The 17,131-nt window shown below is 36.2% G+C and overlaps 3 protein-coding genes across 3 annotated transcripts; 2 read left to right on the forward strand and 1 right to left on the reverse strand.

Moving 5' to 3' along the window:
* The first annotated feature begins 701 nt into the window (after window positions 1-701).
* LOC111779921 (transcription repressor OFP8) lies at window positions 702-1,704 on the forward strand. The gene has a single exon (XM_023660114.1). The coding sequence runs from the start codon at window positions 735-737 to the stop codon at window positions 1,551-1,553; it is 819 nt and encodes a 272-aa protein (XP_023515882.1). The 5' UTR covers window positions 702-734; the 3' UTR covers window positions 1,554-1,704.
* Window positions 1,705-5,102: 3,398 nt separating this feature from the next.
* LOC111779922 lies at window positions 5,103-5,875 on the forward strand. The gene has a single exon (XM_023660115.1). It carries the CDS (start codon window positions 5,231-5,233, stop codon window positions 5,828-5,830), a length of 600 nt encoding a protein of 199 aa, XP_023515883.1. The 5' UTR covers window positions 5,103-5,230; the 3' UTR covers window positions 5,831-5,875.
* A 5,368-nt stretch (window positions 5,876-11,243) lies between these two features.
* LOC111780591 (indole-3-pyruvate monooxygenase YUCCA6-like) lies at window positions 11,244-13,067 on the reverse strand. Its single transcript, XM_023661026.1, has 4 exons — window positions 12,375-13,067; window positions 11,939-12,187; window positions 11,738-11,860; window positions 11,244-11,588 (listed from the first exon to the last, which is right to left on the reverse strand). The coding sequence occupies exons 1-4, from the start codon at window positions 13,065-13,067 to the stop codon at window positions 11,349-11,351; spliced, it is 1,305 nt and encodes a 434-aa protein (XP_023516794.1). The 3' UTR covers window positions 11,244-11,348.
* Window positions 13,068-17,131: the final 4,064 nt, after the last annotated feature.

The following is a 17,131-nucleotide window of genomic DNA, read 5'->3' on the forward strand; positions in this document are numbered from 1 at the left end:
CATCCACTAACTACTTTTTAAATTCAAAAAAATGTTTGAAACATAGTGTGATTTAGTTGATTTAGTTGACAATATCCTAAATGAAAATGGATTAAATTTCACAGATTTTAGGGCACTAATTCAAATTTGAATTTGAAATTAAAACATGATCTAACCCACCCACCAGTTTTTAATAACTTAAAACGTCTTTTCACCCAACAATATAGTAGAAAATGGTGTAGTCGAGCCCTGTGCCTCCTGCCTCCTTTCCTTTCATGCCCTTAATTATATTTTTTAAAAAATAATTCAATCTTTTTATTCCAACATACCCGAATAAATACATATATATGAATAGATACCTGTGTTAAAGGGTCACTTAATACTTGTTTGGTTAAAAAACCTACTCTTATTCTTATTTTTTTTATTTTTTTTCTTGGGAAGATACAAATAAGAATTGGTAAAATAATAATACCCACATTGCCTTTTGTGTATTGCAAGTTTCAGAATATCTATTTTATTTTATTTTTAGAAAAACTTGTTGCAAAATGTGGATATTTATAATACTATTTGGAAGAAAATAAATATTAAATAATGAATCAGCATGAGACGTGGCAGTATGAGGTTGGCCACGTGGAAAAGCAGGTACAGCTGGGGAAGTTTTGGTCGTGGTTTAAATAAGCAGTCTCCCACTTTTGGTTTGTCATGCATTTGTTGTTCCTTCTTCATACTCTGCCATTTTCCGCTTTCTTTCTCCAATGGATACCCGCTTCAAGCTCCGTCTCCCTCGCATGTTCCAATCCTCTTTCGCCTCTTGCCGTTCCCGTAATCTCTCCGATATCATCCACAAAGCTGTCTTTATTCCGTCCCCGCACGACGTTAGTTTCCGTAAGATCCAACCGGAATATTCCTCTGAAACCGCTGAAAGCCCTGCTTTCTCACGTGATTTCCTTCTCCCCCGGCGGAAAATTTCCCACCGTTTCCCTCTAGCCCCTTTCCCCTCTGCAATTTCCGGTGGCTGGACCTGCCCTCCAGCTTCCCCCATTTCGCCCTCCAAACCCTTCTCTGAGAAAACGACGACGACGAAGAAGAAGAAGAAGAAGAAGAAACAGAGGAAACAGAGTAAGAGGGAGAGTCCGTTCTGCCCGTTTAGTTCATCTTCGGTGGAGTCGAACTTCGGCGGTACGTGGTGGTACAGTAGCGAGGACGATGACGACGACGAAACGGACACTCTTTTCTCCTCGAAATCGCGTTCTTCTGATTCGTCGGCGTCTCACCGACGGAACAAGTCACGCCGGAGAAAAGGAGGTCGGAGCCGGTGCTCTGAAATGGGTGTGTTGCCGTTGAAGGGAAAAGTGAAAGATAGCTTCGCAGTGGTGAAGAAATCAAGCGATCCATATAATGATTTTAGAACCTCAATGTTAGAAATGATTGTCGAGAAACAGATATTCTCTGCTAACGATCTCGAACAGCTCTTGCAGTGTTTCCTCTCTTTGAATTCCCCCCATCACCATAATGTGATTCTTGAGGTGTTCACAGAGATTTGGGAGGCTTTGTTTTCCGACTGGGGATCTTGATGAACATCAAAACTCTGATCTCTTTGTTTGTCAGCAAAAAGAAAATGAATTAAGCCTAACTTGCATTGATTATTAACCAAATAATCAAAGTTTTATCCCTTATTGTGTGTGTAATATCTACTTCTGATTCTAATGATATTAATCTTTCAGATTATGCATATAACTCAATCTGGGTCTGTTTCAATGAACAGAAAAAAGCAGGAAAGATGAAGATTTTTGGAGAAGCAAGTTTTGAAAAATGGAGTTTTTGGAGGGAAGAATAAGAAGATAGAGACTTAAAATAGTGCTCCTTTTGGTACAGAACAGACTCCTTTTGAAATAGGTAACTTCACAAACACACACATACACATACACATACACACACACACTTTAGACTTGTCAAGACAAAAGGGTTGAAAGATGGAAAAGGCCAATGGCTTAAAAGAAATAAAAAGACATAAAGTTGTTCAGATTTCTGTGATTTTGAATCGCTTCAAACCATCCTTTGCCACAGAAAGAATACAAAATTGTACAAAAATGTCAATCAACAAAGAACATCATATATATTGAAAACAGCGTCCAATCTTGTTTTGTTCTTCACAACAACCATTCATTGTGCTTGCCATTTGAATTTTCTTCATTCTAATAATACCCTTTACTTCAAAATTAAAATCTGCATGTAAATGCCTACGTGGCGATCTTTGTTACAAAACGCAAAAGAAAAAACAAGGATAAAGACAAACTATAAATATAATATATCCCTAAGTTTGACTTTAAGATATATGATAGTTAAGGCTAATGGATAAGAACAGAGCCAAAGATCATGTTTTTATCAGCAACACTCACAAGCTGTTCTTCAAACAAGAACATAAACACACAAGCTGTTCTTCAGAAGAGACATGAATTCTTAACAAAAGCCAAAGTGAGCAGCAGACCATAAATGAGTTTGATTTGTTTAGTATTTATACGTTATTATTCTAAGAAGTTGATTTGATGTGTCCTCCTGCTGTCTTGTATCAGGTAGTGAAAAGGGTGTTTGCCTTTGAAGAAAAAACAAGAGGAGTTTGTGAGATCTCTCGTCGGTTGAAGAAAGAAATGGTGGAAACTTCTTCTTAGTAGACATATGTAAAACTGTGAGACTGACGGCGATATGTAACGGGTCAAAACGGACAATATCTATTGGTGGTGAACTTGGGCTGTTACAAATGGTATCAGATTTAGACACCGAGCAATGTGCTAGCAAAGACACTAGGCCCAAAGGAGTGGATTGTAAAATCCCATATTGGCTAGAGAGCAAAACGCAACATTCCTTACAAGGGTGTAGAAACCTCTCTTGGTAGATGCATTTTAAAACTGTGAGGCTGACGGCGATACGTAGCGAGCCAAAGCGGACAATATCTACTGGTGGTGAGCTTGGGCTGTTACAAATGGTATTAGAGTCAAACATTGTGTCGTATGCGAGCGAGGACGATGGGCTCTCAAAAATGGTGGATTGTGAGATTCCACGTTAGTTGAAAAGGGGAACGAAACATTTGTTACAAGAGTGTGGAAATCATGAGGCTGATGATGATACGTAATAGGTCAAAATGGATAAGATTTGATAACGGTGAGTTTAAAGTACTAAAGAAAAGATAAGAAATGGAGTATTAGTATATATATATATAAGGTAGGTGTGGGGGAAGAAGGGTGATCACATGGTGGGGAGGGTGGAAGGCAGTAATTTGGGTGAGTTGGTTACTTAAAAAGGGGAGTAAAAGTAGAGGGTAATGGGAACTGGGAAAAGGGATAGAGGCAAAAGGGGTGGCAGAGTTTGAAGAGGGTAATAGGGGGGGGTTAGCATGGGAATTGAAGGGTCATTGTCAAACCAAAAGGGAACAAAGGGAAAGACAAAGAGTGGGTTACAATCTAAAATTTTTGAATTCACGTAGAACAACAAGAAGATTGCATACAAGGGTTCCTAGGTGTTGGTTCATCTAGAAGAATCTAAGGACGCATTGAGTTAAATGAGGATAGTGAAAGGGCGGATAGTGGAAGCAATGGTGGGAATGTCTGGATCTTTGGCAGATGGGAACCCATTGGGCCTCTCCATCTCATTAAATACAGTGTTAAGTTATAGCATTTTTTGGGTTTTTGAGCCTGCTTCTGCTGCTATGCTACCTGCTGCTGCTGCTGCTGCTGGATGGCTGCCTTTTCTGCCCTTTCTGGCGTTCCTGCACCCAACACTGATGGACTCCACGTCTCTATGATGGGCTTGTTCCAGGCCTACCCTTCTTGTTTCCATGCCAAAACAAATACTCTTTTAACATTATTGATGAATCATCAATATCCATTAATCACTCAGTTTTCTGGATTCCACCAACCAGCTCATTAATTACACTCCTCCCATTTTTAAATCTAACCTTCTTCTTTCTCTTTTGTTTCCTGATAATGACGCAACCATACCACAAACAAAAACTCTTTTTCAACTTTTTCTTACACATTTTTTTTAAAAAATAACTCTTCATTTACTCAATTTCTCACCATTTAGAATGGGTAAGCACCCGACTCTTCAATATGAGATCGCACGTTAGTTGGAGAGAGAAGTGAAGCATTTTTTATAAATGTGTAGAAATTTATGTCTATGAAGAAAAGTTCAAAAAAACACAATACCTACTAACGGTAGAGTTAAGGTATTACAATTTGAATAGTAGTGATGCAAATATAAGGTATCGAAACGAAACCCGTGAACAAAACGAGGGTGAAGGGGGAGGAGTAAGTTGAAACCAAAACCAAAACCAAAAAGAAAAAAGAAAAGTGGTCCATGGTTAATGGTTAGGTCAAACAAGTTTTGTCTTGCCTTCAATCCTCACTCTCTTCCACTTACCATTCTACTTTTTGGCCCACACAAACACATCCCTCCTCCCCTCTACGTCTCCTCTAAGCTACGCTGCCCCTAAAATATGTCACCATATGCCTCTCCACTTTCAAAATTCTTTCTAGGTAACCCTTCTCATTAGAGTATGGTAGACGTTGATCGTAACATATTACCTCGAAAATTCTCTAATATAAATGATATCTTTTTATATTTTTTAATCAACAAAATTTTGATTGCGTATCAAAGAAATTAACCACTCTAAACTTCTTCCAACTCGGTTTCTAATTTGTTTAGAAATCATAGCCTTTTTTAAAAAAATTTAAACCCGAAAAGTGTCCGTTGAATAGAAAGATAAAGGGAACTCATTTTTAAGGAACAATACGGCTCCTTTTTCTCCTCCTAAAAAGTCTCAATGCACCAACGAGGGGAGTCCCAACTTTAGAGACACAACAACAAACCTTTTAAGAGAATTATTGGGAGTGAGTCCCATATTAGTTAATTTAGTGGAAGATCATGAATGGATTTATAAGTGAGAAATACTGTCTGTTACGAGGCCTTTTGTGGAAAACCAAAGAAAATTCATGAGAAGTTATGTTTAAAGTGGACAATATCATACCATTGTGGAGAGTCGTGATTCCCTCTTGATAGTGAACCAAACAAAAACACACCCAAAATGGAACGGAGCGTGTGATGTATCCATCATCAAAAGAAGAAATTAAAGAACAGTAATCCATCGCCGTCGCCTCCTCAACTCTCTTTTTCAAACCCCTTCCTATTTATTCAACATATTGTGTTCTTCTTTCCCACATTTGTACCCAAATATACAATAATTCAACGCCCACCCATGTTGCTACGAGCCTCCATTTCCAACACCAAGAAGTTCTTCAACAAAACCTTATGCAACATCAAATCCTTCTTCTCCAATACCTACCAGCGGCTTCCCAAGGCGGCGCCGCCCTTCTCCATCGGCCACGAAATGGATAAAGACTCATCCTTTATGAAGAATAGTAATGGCAATGCAGTTCATTTTTCGAAGACGATCGACGAGACCCAGATGAAAAAAGTTGAGAAAAATGAAGATAGCATCAAAATTGGAGTGACCCATCAAAGGAAAACGCAAGAAAATTTGAAAGAGTATGATGAGAGAAGAATGTGTTCGGTTGCTAAGAAAATGAAAGAGTTGGAAAAGCTAGACGCTAGAGATGTGGATCATGCTTTGGATATTGAAGAGATTCTTCATTACTACTCTCGTCTCTCTTGTCCAACGTACCTTGAGATTGTGGACAAGTTCTTCATGGACATTTTTGCTGAATTTTGTGCTAATCCATCTTCTCAACAAATTAACCCAATTGGGCACGAATCATCAGCGGGGTTAGTGAGAAGAAAATCTCGTTTAGGAAACGTGGAGTCTTCGTCTTCTAATTCTTCTAGACCATATTTCTGATAGATGATATTGTCCATTCTGAGCGTTGTGCTTGCCCTCACACCAATGGAGATGTATTTTTTACTTATGAACAAACTCATTATCATTCCCTAAATTAGCTAATATGAATTCCTTCCCACAGTTCTCAACAATTCCATAATTTCATTTTTAGTAAATTTGAACGGAAGTGTTTATGATTCATCTGGATTCATAAATGGTAAGATAGAGTCGTTTGGATAACATAATTGGTGTGTTTTTGCTCAACTAATTCGGAGGGTGAATGGACGCTTTACTTTTGGGAGAAAGAAACCCAATTAGGAGTTATAAGCCTTGGATTCTAAGTTATGCCTTGGATTCTAAGTTATGTTTTCAAAAAGAAATAATTTATGGTTTGATTGTATTATATGAGTAAAAGCTCAATAGAAGATTATCCAAATCATGATGAAAATCATGAACAAAAGAATCTTAATTTGAACAGGAAACATTCGAATCCAATGAAAATTTTGAAGACAGGAGAAAAGGGATGCCTCCAAAAGTGTGGGAAGAGCTGGATGAAGCAAATCCATGAACAATCATTTGAACAGCGAAAAGTTGTTACTATTGGGCTGGGCCTTTTGGTGTTCTTATCCATCCATTGCCTACCTCAGTACCCGGCCCAGTTTTTATTATGAATTGAATTATGAGTAACTTGGGGAAGTTGATTTGAAGTTTGGTTGTGTTTTAAAACAAGAACAACAACAACAACAAGAACAACAACAACGTTGTTCCCCAAATATGCCCCAATGAGTATTGTTTTCAGTGAGATTCCCACAAAGATGGGGACGAAGATATAGAAATGATTGAAGAAAATGGAGTGACTGCAGAGATGGTTGGTGTGGTGTGTAAGGGAATGGTTATTTAACTTTATAAGATTCTTGTCCTTCTTTCTTCTTTCTTTGCGTGCCCATTCATGAAATCACAACGTTTTTGACCAAATTTCACAACTCCGTGGGAGTGAGTCCCACATTGGTTAATTTAGTAGAAGATCATGGATTTATAAGTGAAGAATACTATCTCCGTTGGTATGAGGCCTTTTGGGAAGTCCAAAGCAAAGCCATGAGAGCTTATGCTCAAAGTGGATAATATCATACCATCGTGGAGAGTCATGATTTCTAACACCCCTTCCTCCTCCTCCCCATTGCCAATAATCATTATTAATACACTACTTTTCTTAACTTGCTTTGATATATAATGAAGAGTTTGAAGCATCCCCTTCCATTTTGAAGTGGAGAAAGTGAAGGATCAAAGGATATATGTATATATATTAGATATGGGGGATGGGGTTTTAGGGTAATGGATGGGGAAATGATTGAGTAAGGTGCAATATTTGAATATAGTGGTGTGTATATAATGCCTTTTTTGGCTCAGGAGAAATTCTGGTAGGGAAAAGTTTGCACCTTTGCTCTTCTATATATCTAATATATATCTCCCTAAATGTGTAATGCTTCTCATGCATTTGTCCTCTTCTTTCTCACACGCCTGCATGTCTTGCCCTTTTCACTCCCTCTTCCTCTAATGCTTATCACCCGCGTCCCCCACCACGATTCCTAAGCAGATATTGTCTGTTTTGGTCTTTTACGTATCGCCGTCAGTCTCACAGTTTTAAAATACATCTACTAGAAAGAGGTTTCCACACCCTTATAAATAATGATTCGTTTTCTTCCACAACCGATGTGGGATCTCACAATCAACCCTCATTTGGGTCCCAATGTTCTCGCTGTCACTCGTTCCTTTCTCCAATCGATGTGAGACCCCCAATCCACTCCCCTTTCGGGAACCAGCGTCCTTGTCTGACACGCCACCTCGTGTCAACCCCTTTTCAGGGCTCAGTCTCCTCGTTAGCACATCGCTCGCTGTCTAGCTCTGATACCATTTGTAACAGTCCAAGTCCACAACTTTTGGTATTCTTATCCATCTATTGCCTACCTCACAATTTGAGAGAGAGGTTTCTACACCCTTATAAAGAATGTTTCGTTCTACTCTCAAACCAATATGGGATCTCACATTGTTACGATGTTGCTAGGATATAAGAGAGATGGTCTCATTGAATAATTCTTCCTAAACATGATTGTTGGATGAAGAAAATCTCACATCCGCTAATTTAGGGAATGATCATGGGTTTATAAGTGAGGAATACTAACTCCATTGGTATGAGGCTTTTGGGGAAGCCCAAAGCAAAGCGATGAGATCTTATACTCAAAGTGGACAATATCATACCATTGTGGAGAGTCGTGTTCGTCTAACAGTGATAAACACCATTAGTGGTGGTGGAGCATAAAAATGAAGGTGAAATTCCGTACAAGAGATTGTATTATTGGAGGGGGTGGAGGCTGAATTGAAGGGTGTGGGTGTGGGGGTATGAAGATACACCACAGTGGTTAAACATAGCGTCCTTTAACTTATGGCGAATGGTCCACTGTGAAAAATATAGAATACCAATAATAAGTAGGAAGAAGAAGAGGAAGAAGAAAGAGGACCACTGGAGTATTAAATCCGTAGAGGAGGGGGTGTGGGGAATGGTCCAAAATGGAAGAGAGAATAGCATGTGCTCCATGTGTAAGCAAGGAAAGGCACAGGCAGGGTGGTGTGCTGTGCGGTGCTGTGCTGTGCTGTGCTGTGCTGCGCATGGGGCTGCGACATGTAATGCAATGACTCCAATCTGCAACTTCTCATGTGCCCTCTGGTCCATACACTCCATCCTCTCCTATACCAACTGGCACACTTTCCTTTCTCCAACTTACCTTAACAACCACCCAGTTTGTTTGTGCTCAATTTTTCCCATAATTCCCTATTCTAGTTCCGCATGCAATCTGTTTAAAACAAAAACTAACATAGGATGCACCCATAATTTACATTATATTAGGACAATTTTGGATCAAAGTCCTACATTTCGTAGACTCCATAGATTTGTTGCAGTTTTGACTACACCGACAATCATAACTTTCAACTTAGAGAACTGTATCAAAATAGACCACTTGAAACGTCGCCTTTCAAGATTTTTCCTTTTTGTCACAATCGATAGTTCTTATTGAAATTTAATGGTGTAACTTTCGTCTATTTGGTTCACTCAACCATCGATTTGACATCACATTTGATAATGATTATAGTCACCATTTGTGTTAATGAAAGACAAAAATAATATCCAACCCAAAGCACGACCTTGGCTTTTAGCCTTCTTTCCTCCTAACCTCAATAAGATTGACTTCCCTTTATTTTCAAGGAGGTGGAAGTCACAAGATGGATTTGACTGCCTTATCCTCGTAATAAGGTTTCTTTGAAGGGAATATTACATGCGCTTCTGAGTCTCCTCAAAGGAATGTTTTGTCTGTTGAGCATTATTAGGAGTGAATCTCACGTTAGTGGAAGATCATGAGTTTATAAGTGGGGAATATTATCTCCATTGATATGAGGCCTTTTGAGAAGCCCCAAATAAAACCACGAGAGCTTATGCTCAAAGTGTAAGCTCAAGTGGATAATATCATACCATTGTGAAGAGTCGTGATTCCTAACATTGTTAACTCATTTATTTGAAGAACTTATGGCCTCGACAACATAAATTGTTGGTAATAATCATTACCCAATCATGGTTTCATGTTTCTACCACATTCAAATGTAAATGGGTGGATTTGAAACTAAAAAGAGAGGTTGATTGTCTTCGTTACCACGGTTATTAATAACTAGCTTTGTCAAAAATTTATAAAAGCAACCTGCTTTGATACCAATTATTGGATCGGTGCGACAACAGTAGAGGAGGGTGAATAGGGTTTTAACACGGTTTGGTGAATAAAATTTGAAGTTATTGAAGAAAGTTAAGGTAGGATGGGAGTCGGCAGGAAGTGGAAGGAGAATTTGATGAAAAAAAATGGGATCTTTGAAGGACCAAAAGACAATAATTAGTAGGGCAGCCATTGCTGGTCCCTAATTGGATTGTCCAACTCCAAACCCTTTGATCCTTTGATGTTGATACTCTCTCTCTCTATATATATATATCTCTCCAGATGAGTTACAGAAGAGAGTATAGATTATTATGAAGGCAATAATAATATAAAGATTCTATTTGTGTTTTCATCAACTTCCATTCGGTCGGAATAAAGCCCACCAACACCAAATCTTCTCAAACCCTAAACACGTATATTCCTCTCTCTCTTACAATATATTGTGTCATTGTCATCCCCATCCCCCACACTTAACCCTCTTTTTGTAACGACCCAGATTCGAGAAAGCTGACACATCGTCCCGTGTCTAACTCTGATACCATTTGTAACAACCCACATCCACCATTAACAGATATTGTTCTCTTTGGGCTTTCCCTTTCGAGCTTCCCCTCAAGGCTTTAAAATGGAGGGAAGGTTTCCACACCCTTATAAATGGTGTTTTGTTCTCCTCCCCAACCAACGTGGTACATCACACTCTTACTCCAAATAATCCCTACATTATCCTGCCTTCCTTCCCTAAACATTTTCTTTCCCCCCCACACACACACACACATATATATATATATATATTAATCACTTCCACATGAGTTAGGGTTAGAGTTAGGGTTAGGGTTAGTATATTTAACAGTTAATAGAGACCTCGAGATGAGTTATCTTTTCGATTTAACAGTTTGCCCAGAAGGTGAGACGTGCCATGCGAAGGCATTTAAATGAAAGTGAGAAGTGGTCCGAGTTCGTGATGAGGATGGAAAAGGGGAAGTGATAAGGGTGAATGAAAAGGGTACTATATTTAATGTGTATTTCATCTTAGCAAACTATATACATAATATTTGAAAGGTAATCCTGTTGAGCTTGAAATTAGAGGGAGAGGGACCCCTTTGCTTGAGTGGCATTCCAACTTTTTTGTATTACTTTTTTTCCCTTCTTCCCTCTACCCTTTTCATTATCTTGTTGCTTTCAATAAAATAAGGTCACTACCGATGCTTGTAAGTATTTATTATAAATGGTCCCTCTATATATATATATCTTACTTCACATTCATAATCTCCATTTAATGACCAATGATGTGTTTGACAATTATCAACATTTATGGGGTTGTTCTACCATCACTTCCAATCCAATTTCTTCAAAACTTTAAACGTCACAACGTTCGTCCTCAATGTCACACATCGTCGCAATAGACTTTGTTAAAAGGAAAAACGAGTATTGACATGGGTACAAAAATTGATATCAAATTCTAGATGATATAACTCAAATCCTTCCACCTATGAATTTACGTGTAGTAAATAGAATCAAATCAAATTACAACATATCCACATGATCAACAATATGCTTCTAATACTCAAAGCTTCAATCTAACAAAGAAACATTTTGTAAAGCTGAATCTAAACCATTTCTTGCTCTTTCCTCGAAAGATATTTTTCCAATTTCTTTTTTTTTTTTTTTTTTTTCTTTTGTGGAATAACTTTGGGATCTTTTCTTTTTGGCTACAAAAACCCCACAGATGACAAAAGCAACAATGAAAGTGCATCACTTTTGTGTTTGTGAGCTCAAAAGTGGTTCCTTTAATCGTGCCTTTGGACTCGTGATTGAGGCAATACAGAAGAGTGAGTGAAAGCCATTAATGCAGATTCATCAGCTTTCCAAATAACCTCAATATCTTCAGCTATTCTTCTTGCATCCATTGAAGCTCCAAGCAGCCCTCTCTTTGTGAACCCAACTGCATATAGCCCACATTCTCCTTTCCATCCATTTGGAAATTCCTTCCTTGGCATCCCATCTTTCTCGCTAAACATCTTGCTTTCCTGCAATTATCATTACCCTGATTGTTAGAAATCACGACTCTCCACAATAGTATGATGTTGTCCACTCAAGCTCTTATAGCTTTGCTAACTTATAAATCCACGGTCATTCCCTAAAAGTAGTAAATTGAAAAAGGGAATTGGACATGCACCTTTAGCCAAGAGGGCACATTGCTTTTGTAACCGGTGGCCAAAATGATAGCATCGAAGCTTTCAACGCTCCCGTCGACGAACTCGGCGGTATGTCGGCTTAGTCTCGACACTCCTCGACGAACCTAATGCCCAAATAAAAACCTCATGAAAACATAACGTAGAGAAGCATGAATGAGAATTAATGTACAAAATTAGCGAACCTTAATTTTGCCACTTTTGATTTTTGCAAAAGTCCCAACATCTAAAACAGGCGTTTTCCCAGACAGATTCTTGAGCTGTAAAGGGCCAAGTTTTGGGCGGTGAAGCCCCAATCTAGATGTATCTCCCAATATCATACGTGAAAGAAGAAGAAGAAATTGATCCACTATACGCATGGGGAGCCATCTTAGCAAGCACATGGACAACCCAAAAGTTGATCTTCCCAACATCTTATGAGGTAGAATGTGCACCTACAAACAAAAAAAACATGAACCCCATTTTATAATTTGACATGCAGGGTTGAATTGTGCATGCAAACTCGACTCGACTCTATATTAATCAATTTAAACATAGTTCAACTGAACTGTGTATGCAAATTTGACTCTGTATTAATCAATTTAAACATAGTTCAACAGTGTTGTTCTTATGTTTGCTTACCGAATTGCGAACGACAAGATGGGGGAAGGCATTGAAGTTACATAGATCTAGACAAACTTCCATACCGGAATTGCCACATCCAATGACCAAAACTTTCTTCCCACGAAACTCTCCTCCCGTCTTGTAAGAACTAGTATGAACAACGGGGCCTTCAAATTCCTCCAACCCATCAATTTGAGGGACAAACTCTTCAGCATTTTCACCAGTAGCCACAATCAACCATTTGCAAAGATACTCAACACACTTCCCCACAACAACAGCCTTCACCCTCCAAAACCCACATCGCTCATCCCACTCTGCCTTCGTCACCGTGCTGTTGAACACTGGCTTCAACTTAAAGTAATCAGCATAGGCCTTCAAATAGGCTAAAAATTGTTGCTTTGTTGGGTAAGTGGGGAAATCAGAGGGGAAAGGCATGAGTGGAAGCTCGCAAAATTGCTTTGGGAGATGCAAGCGGAGACGGTCATAGGTCTTGAACTGCCACAAGGAAGCTATGCATTCGGCTCTCTCAAGGATCAAACTTTGGATGCCCTTGTGCTTTAGGCATGCAGCGGTGGCTAGCCCTGATGGTCCGACGCCGACTATGAGAGGGCCTTGAACCCAAATTTGTGGAACTGGGTCGCCATGCTTTTGTTTTTGGGTTAGAGGGTCGTGGAGCCTTTTGCCTTCTACTTCTTTCCAATAGGAATCCATATTGGAAATGAAGCTAAATTGGCGGGGTGGTGTGTGCCCACTTTATAGTTGGGAGAAATATATAGATTGTAGAAACAAAGGTTGGATTTTGATTTGTGGGGATTCGTTTTTTTATCAAACAAAGTGGAGAGTAATAAGTAAATTGGTTGGAATTGGAAATTCAAGAATCCTCCCAATATCCTTATGGTGGGGTTGACAACCAAATATTAGTCAACCAATGTCCGAGTAAGTGTTTGGTTAGGTCTTAGAAGGGACCCATGCCTTGCAGATTCTCTTTCGAATTTGAAAATTTGAACTCACACCAGCTCCATTATGCTTTCCTAGTTACGAATCACGAATCTTTATTATAATACCATTTTGTCCCTGTGAATATAAGTTCTCGTGGTTTTGTTTTTAGTTTCTCTCTCATTCGAATAGAGATGTATTCTTTACCTATAAACTCTTGATTAGTTAACGTGGGACTTCTCTTCCAACAATTCTCAACGTTCCTCTAATCATTTGATAGGTTTTTCAAGATCTTAATCATGATGCTTTCTTGACATAATCCCCCCTACTTCTTAGAATGCAGCAATGGAGATGTCTCGAATCAGAAATTTTTTGAAATAAGAAGTTTTTTGAAATATTAGTTTTGGATGAAAATTGTTAATATTTTGTTTCAAAAATATTCCTGAATTCTCAAAATATTTCAAAAATACATGAGTTTTCAAAAGTTTAATAAATGTTAATAATACGTTTAAAAAATAATATTAAAAAGTCTAGAGATAATTTGTGATGGGTCGATAGATAGTTTTTGTCTATACATTGACGATAAAAAAATTAAAACTTTTTTTATGAAGGTAAAAATGTGTTAAGCGTTAGACGAACACGACTCTCCACAATGGTATAATATTGTCCACTTTGAGCATAAGCTACTTTGCTTTGGGCTTCCCCAAAAGACCTCGTATCAATGGAGAAAATATTCCTTGATTATAAACTCATGACCATTCCCTAAACTAGCGGATGCGGGACTTTAATCATCCAACAAATGCTACTTGTAGAATGAGTATTTTTTAAAACATAGTACTCACGATAATGATTTGATATTTTTCGACTTTTAAAAAAGTTGAAAAATATTAATATTTTTTAATTGGTATTTTTAAAGTCAATGGTGAATCACATTCACTTTTTTATTATAATATTTTGATTATATAGAAATTGTAAGATACGAGAAGAAAGAAAGTAGTGCATGCAACTTTGTAGTGTTATTGCTTTTTTTTTTTTTTTTTTTTTTTTTTTTTTCCCTAAAAAAATTGTTAACTAATAGAAAAAAAAAGGTGATTAATTAATTGAATAAAAAATGAAGTAAATGGATAATTTAGTGGGCAATTAATTGGATACTCAAAAGCCCTCATTTGTCTTCTACCCTAAAGAATTGTGAGTGATTTAACGTAACTAAATAAGAACCCCTTTAAGTGGAACTATAACATGCCATATCCTACTAACATATTTTCTCATTGGCTTCCTCTCTTTCACCATTCCAATTGCCTTTTCCAAGTGGAATCTAAAGCCAATAAAGTTCGTCTCATTGTTCCAATGTAAACACAGATAAATGACTAAGAAATGGAAAGATCGTCGATATATAAAAATGATGAACGAGGTATTTAATGTACTTTTGATTTAGTTGTATCGATGTGCCTCGATTGTATAGTAATTGAACTAACCCTTGAAGTTTATGAAGTACATGAAAGAGTAATTGACTAATAGCCATGCAAATTAGGTATAGCCTAATTATATAATATATGATTCTTCTCCATGCTTCCTTTTTATTAATTAATTTGGGTCACTTTTTCTTTTTCCATAAACGTGTTGTGTAATACATTACCCAAATCATATAATTTATATGATTTAATTGGATGGATTAAATGATTTTTGAATTTCACCCATGAATGTTATAACCCATCTCCTGTATTCGAATTTTGAATTCAGTATACGATATCTCTAGCATTCTCATGCAATATGATCACGTTACTTAATATTCGCTTCTTGAGAGTAAAAACTATTCCCACAAACCAGCACGAGTCCTTCCGACATGTTCTGTCCTTGTTCACAAACATCTCAGAAAGATTTCTAGAATATCACCCAACATATAATTGCTTCAAGTAAATTACGTTTAACCATGTAGTTCTTATGATTGAGTCATTGAAAAGGAAAGTGCATCTTGTTTGGTGTAGATAATAATTTTCATTTCTTTTAACTCGTGTATCACAATTAAACTATATATATATATATAATCATATTAGTAATAATAATTTTTATATAAAAAAAAAAGTGACAATAAAGTGGATTTATATAATTGAAATACTTTATTGTTAAAAAAAAAAAAAAAAAAAAACCCAAGTATGATTAAAAGCTAGGGTATAAATAAATTATTTTATAACCAATTAACAATATTAAATTTTTTTTTCAAGAATAAAATTGCGTCCCATGTTTTAAAGTTATTCCCGAAATAGGAGAACAAAGATTGGGCCGACAAAGCCCGTTGCAAAATAGTTGGGCCTTCTTTTAGATATGGGCCCATTTTACGTTTACTTGGACTATTCTGTTTCAAAATAGTTGGGCCTTCTTTTTTTAGTACCGATATAAATGGTTCTAAATACATATAATATATCTTAATAGTACATATTATATGTACATTCTTTCATCACAAAAACATAAACAATATGATGAGTAATACAAAGTATTGTATAAAATAATTTCAAATAATCATTATGACTTAAAATATTTGATGATGCAAAAGCTCCGTTACACTAATTCAATGAACCAAATTAAACGATATAATATAATGTTCTTATCAAAGGGTCAAACTCCATGTTCTAATAATTTTATAACATAATAAATTAATAAAATAAATAAAGAGAAAAAAGTATGCACTATAAATGGTAATGGTGGGGTTTGAGGATAAATAAATAAATATTTTAGTAAATCTTTTAAAAATGTCTGTGGAATCCTATATCATTTTATGTTAACGTGTCAATCCATTAGTGATTTTTTTTTTTTTTTTTAAAATTCAAAGTGTAACGTTGTAAAATAAAATAAAAATTATCCACTCATTGCTCAATCTCAAATTTAATTTGGAATAGGTGTGTGACGTTTGAGTAAATAAAATAATACTACTATCTATTATTAACAAAATTCACTTTCTTTTATTCGTGACTCAATCATAAGAACTTCATAATGAACACAAATACGATGGAAGGATTTGTATTCACTTTTAAAAAAACAGGAGTAAATAATGTGACCATGTCCCAAAAGAATGTCGGATCCTTATCCATATCCTAAATATGGATGACTGCATAATCCTACTTTTAATATTTAGTTTTTAAACATATTTTCAAGAATGAAAGTCAATTTTAAATAAAAATAATGAGATGTTTTTATTTTTATTTTTTATTTATATACATTTTAAAAATATATAAAATAGTAAGAAAAAAGCATAAATTTTAAGAAGAAATAATAATAACGTGGTTCATTCTAAAGTAAAGTTAGAATTGTTTAATAGTTAGGAGAAAAGGGAAGAAATTAGCGTGGTTCATTCTAAACCATATCTTAAATTAAGTTTCATAATATTATTTAATTATATAATATGCGTCAAAAAATACTTCACCATTCCCATTCCGTGACGCCCCCACTGTCCCTCCCAATTCGTATGCCACACCTGTCCCTCCTTTTCCTCCTCCAAATATTTTATTATTCTCTACCTTTTTTTTTTCTTTTTTTTTTCCCCTTTTTTCAGTGGCTTCAACTATTATAAGAACGTGGTTGGTCTTTTTTTTTTTTTTTTTTTTTTTTTTTTTTTTTTTTTTTTTTTTTTTTTTTTTTTTTTTTTTNTTTTTTTTTTTTTTTTTTTTTTTTTTTTTTTTTTTTTTTTTAATTAATATTAGTCTTGGAAATATTTTTGAATAAATGATAAAACAGAAATTCGCTTACGTTAAATTATTTTTAGAATAAAATTTTAATTCGAAATATCTGATCAAACCAAATAAATCGTAAAAGTATTGCTAATTTCAAAAATAGACATGATGGAA

The sequence above is a fragment of the Cucurbita pepo genome, chromosome LG18 (genome assembly GCF_002806865.2).
Source record: "Cucurbita pepo subsp. pepo cultivar mu-cu-16 chromosome LG18, ASM280686v2, whole genome shotgun sequence".
Taxonomy (NCBI): Eukaryota; Viridiplantae; Streptophyta; class Magnoliopsida; order Cucurbitales; family Cucurbitaceae; genus Cucurbita; species Cucurbita pepo.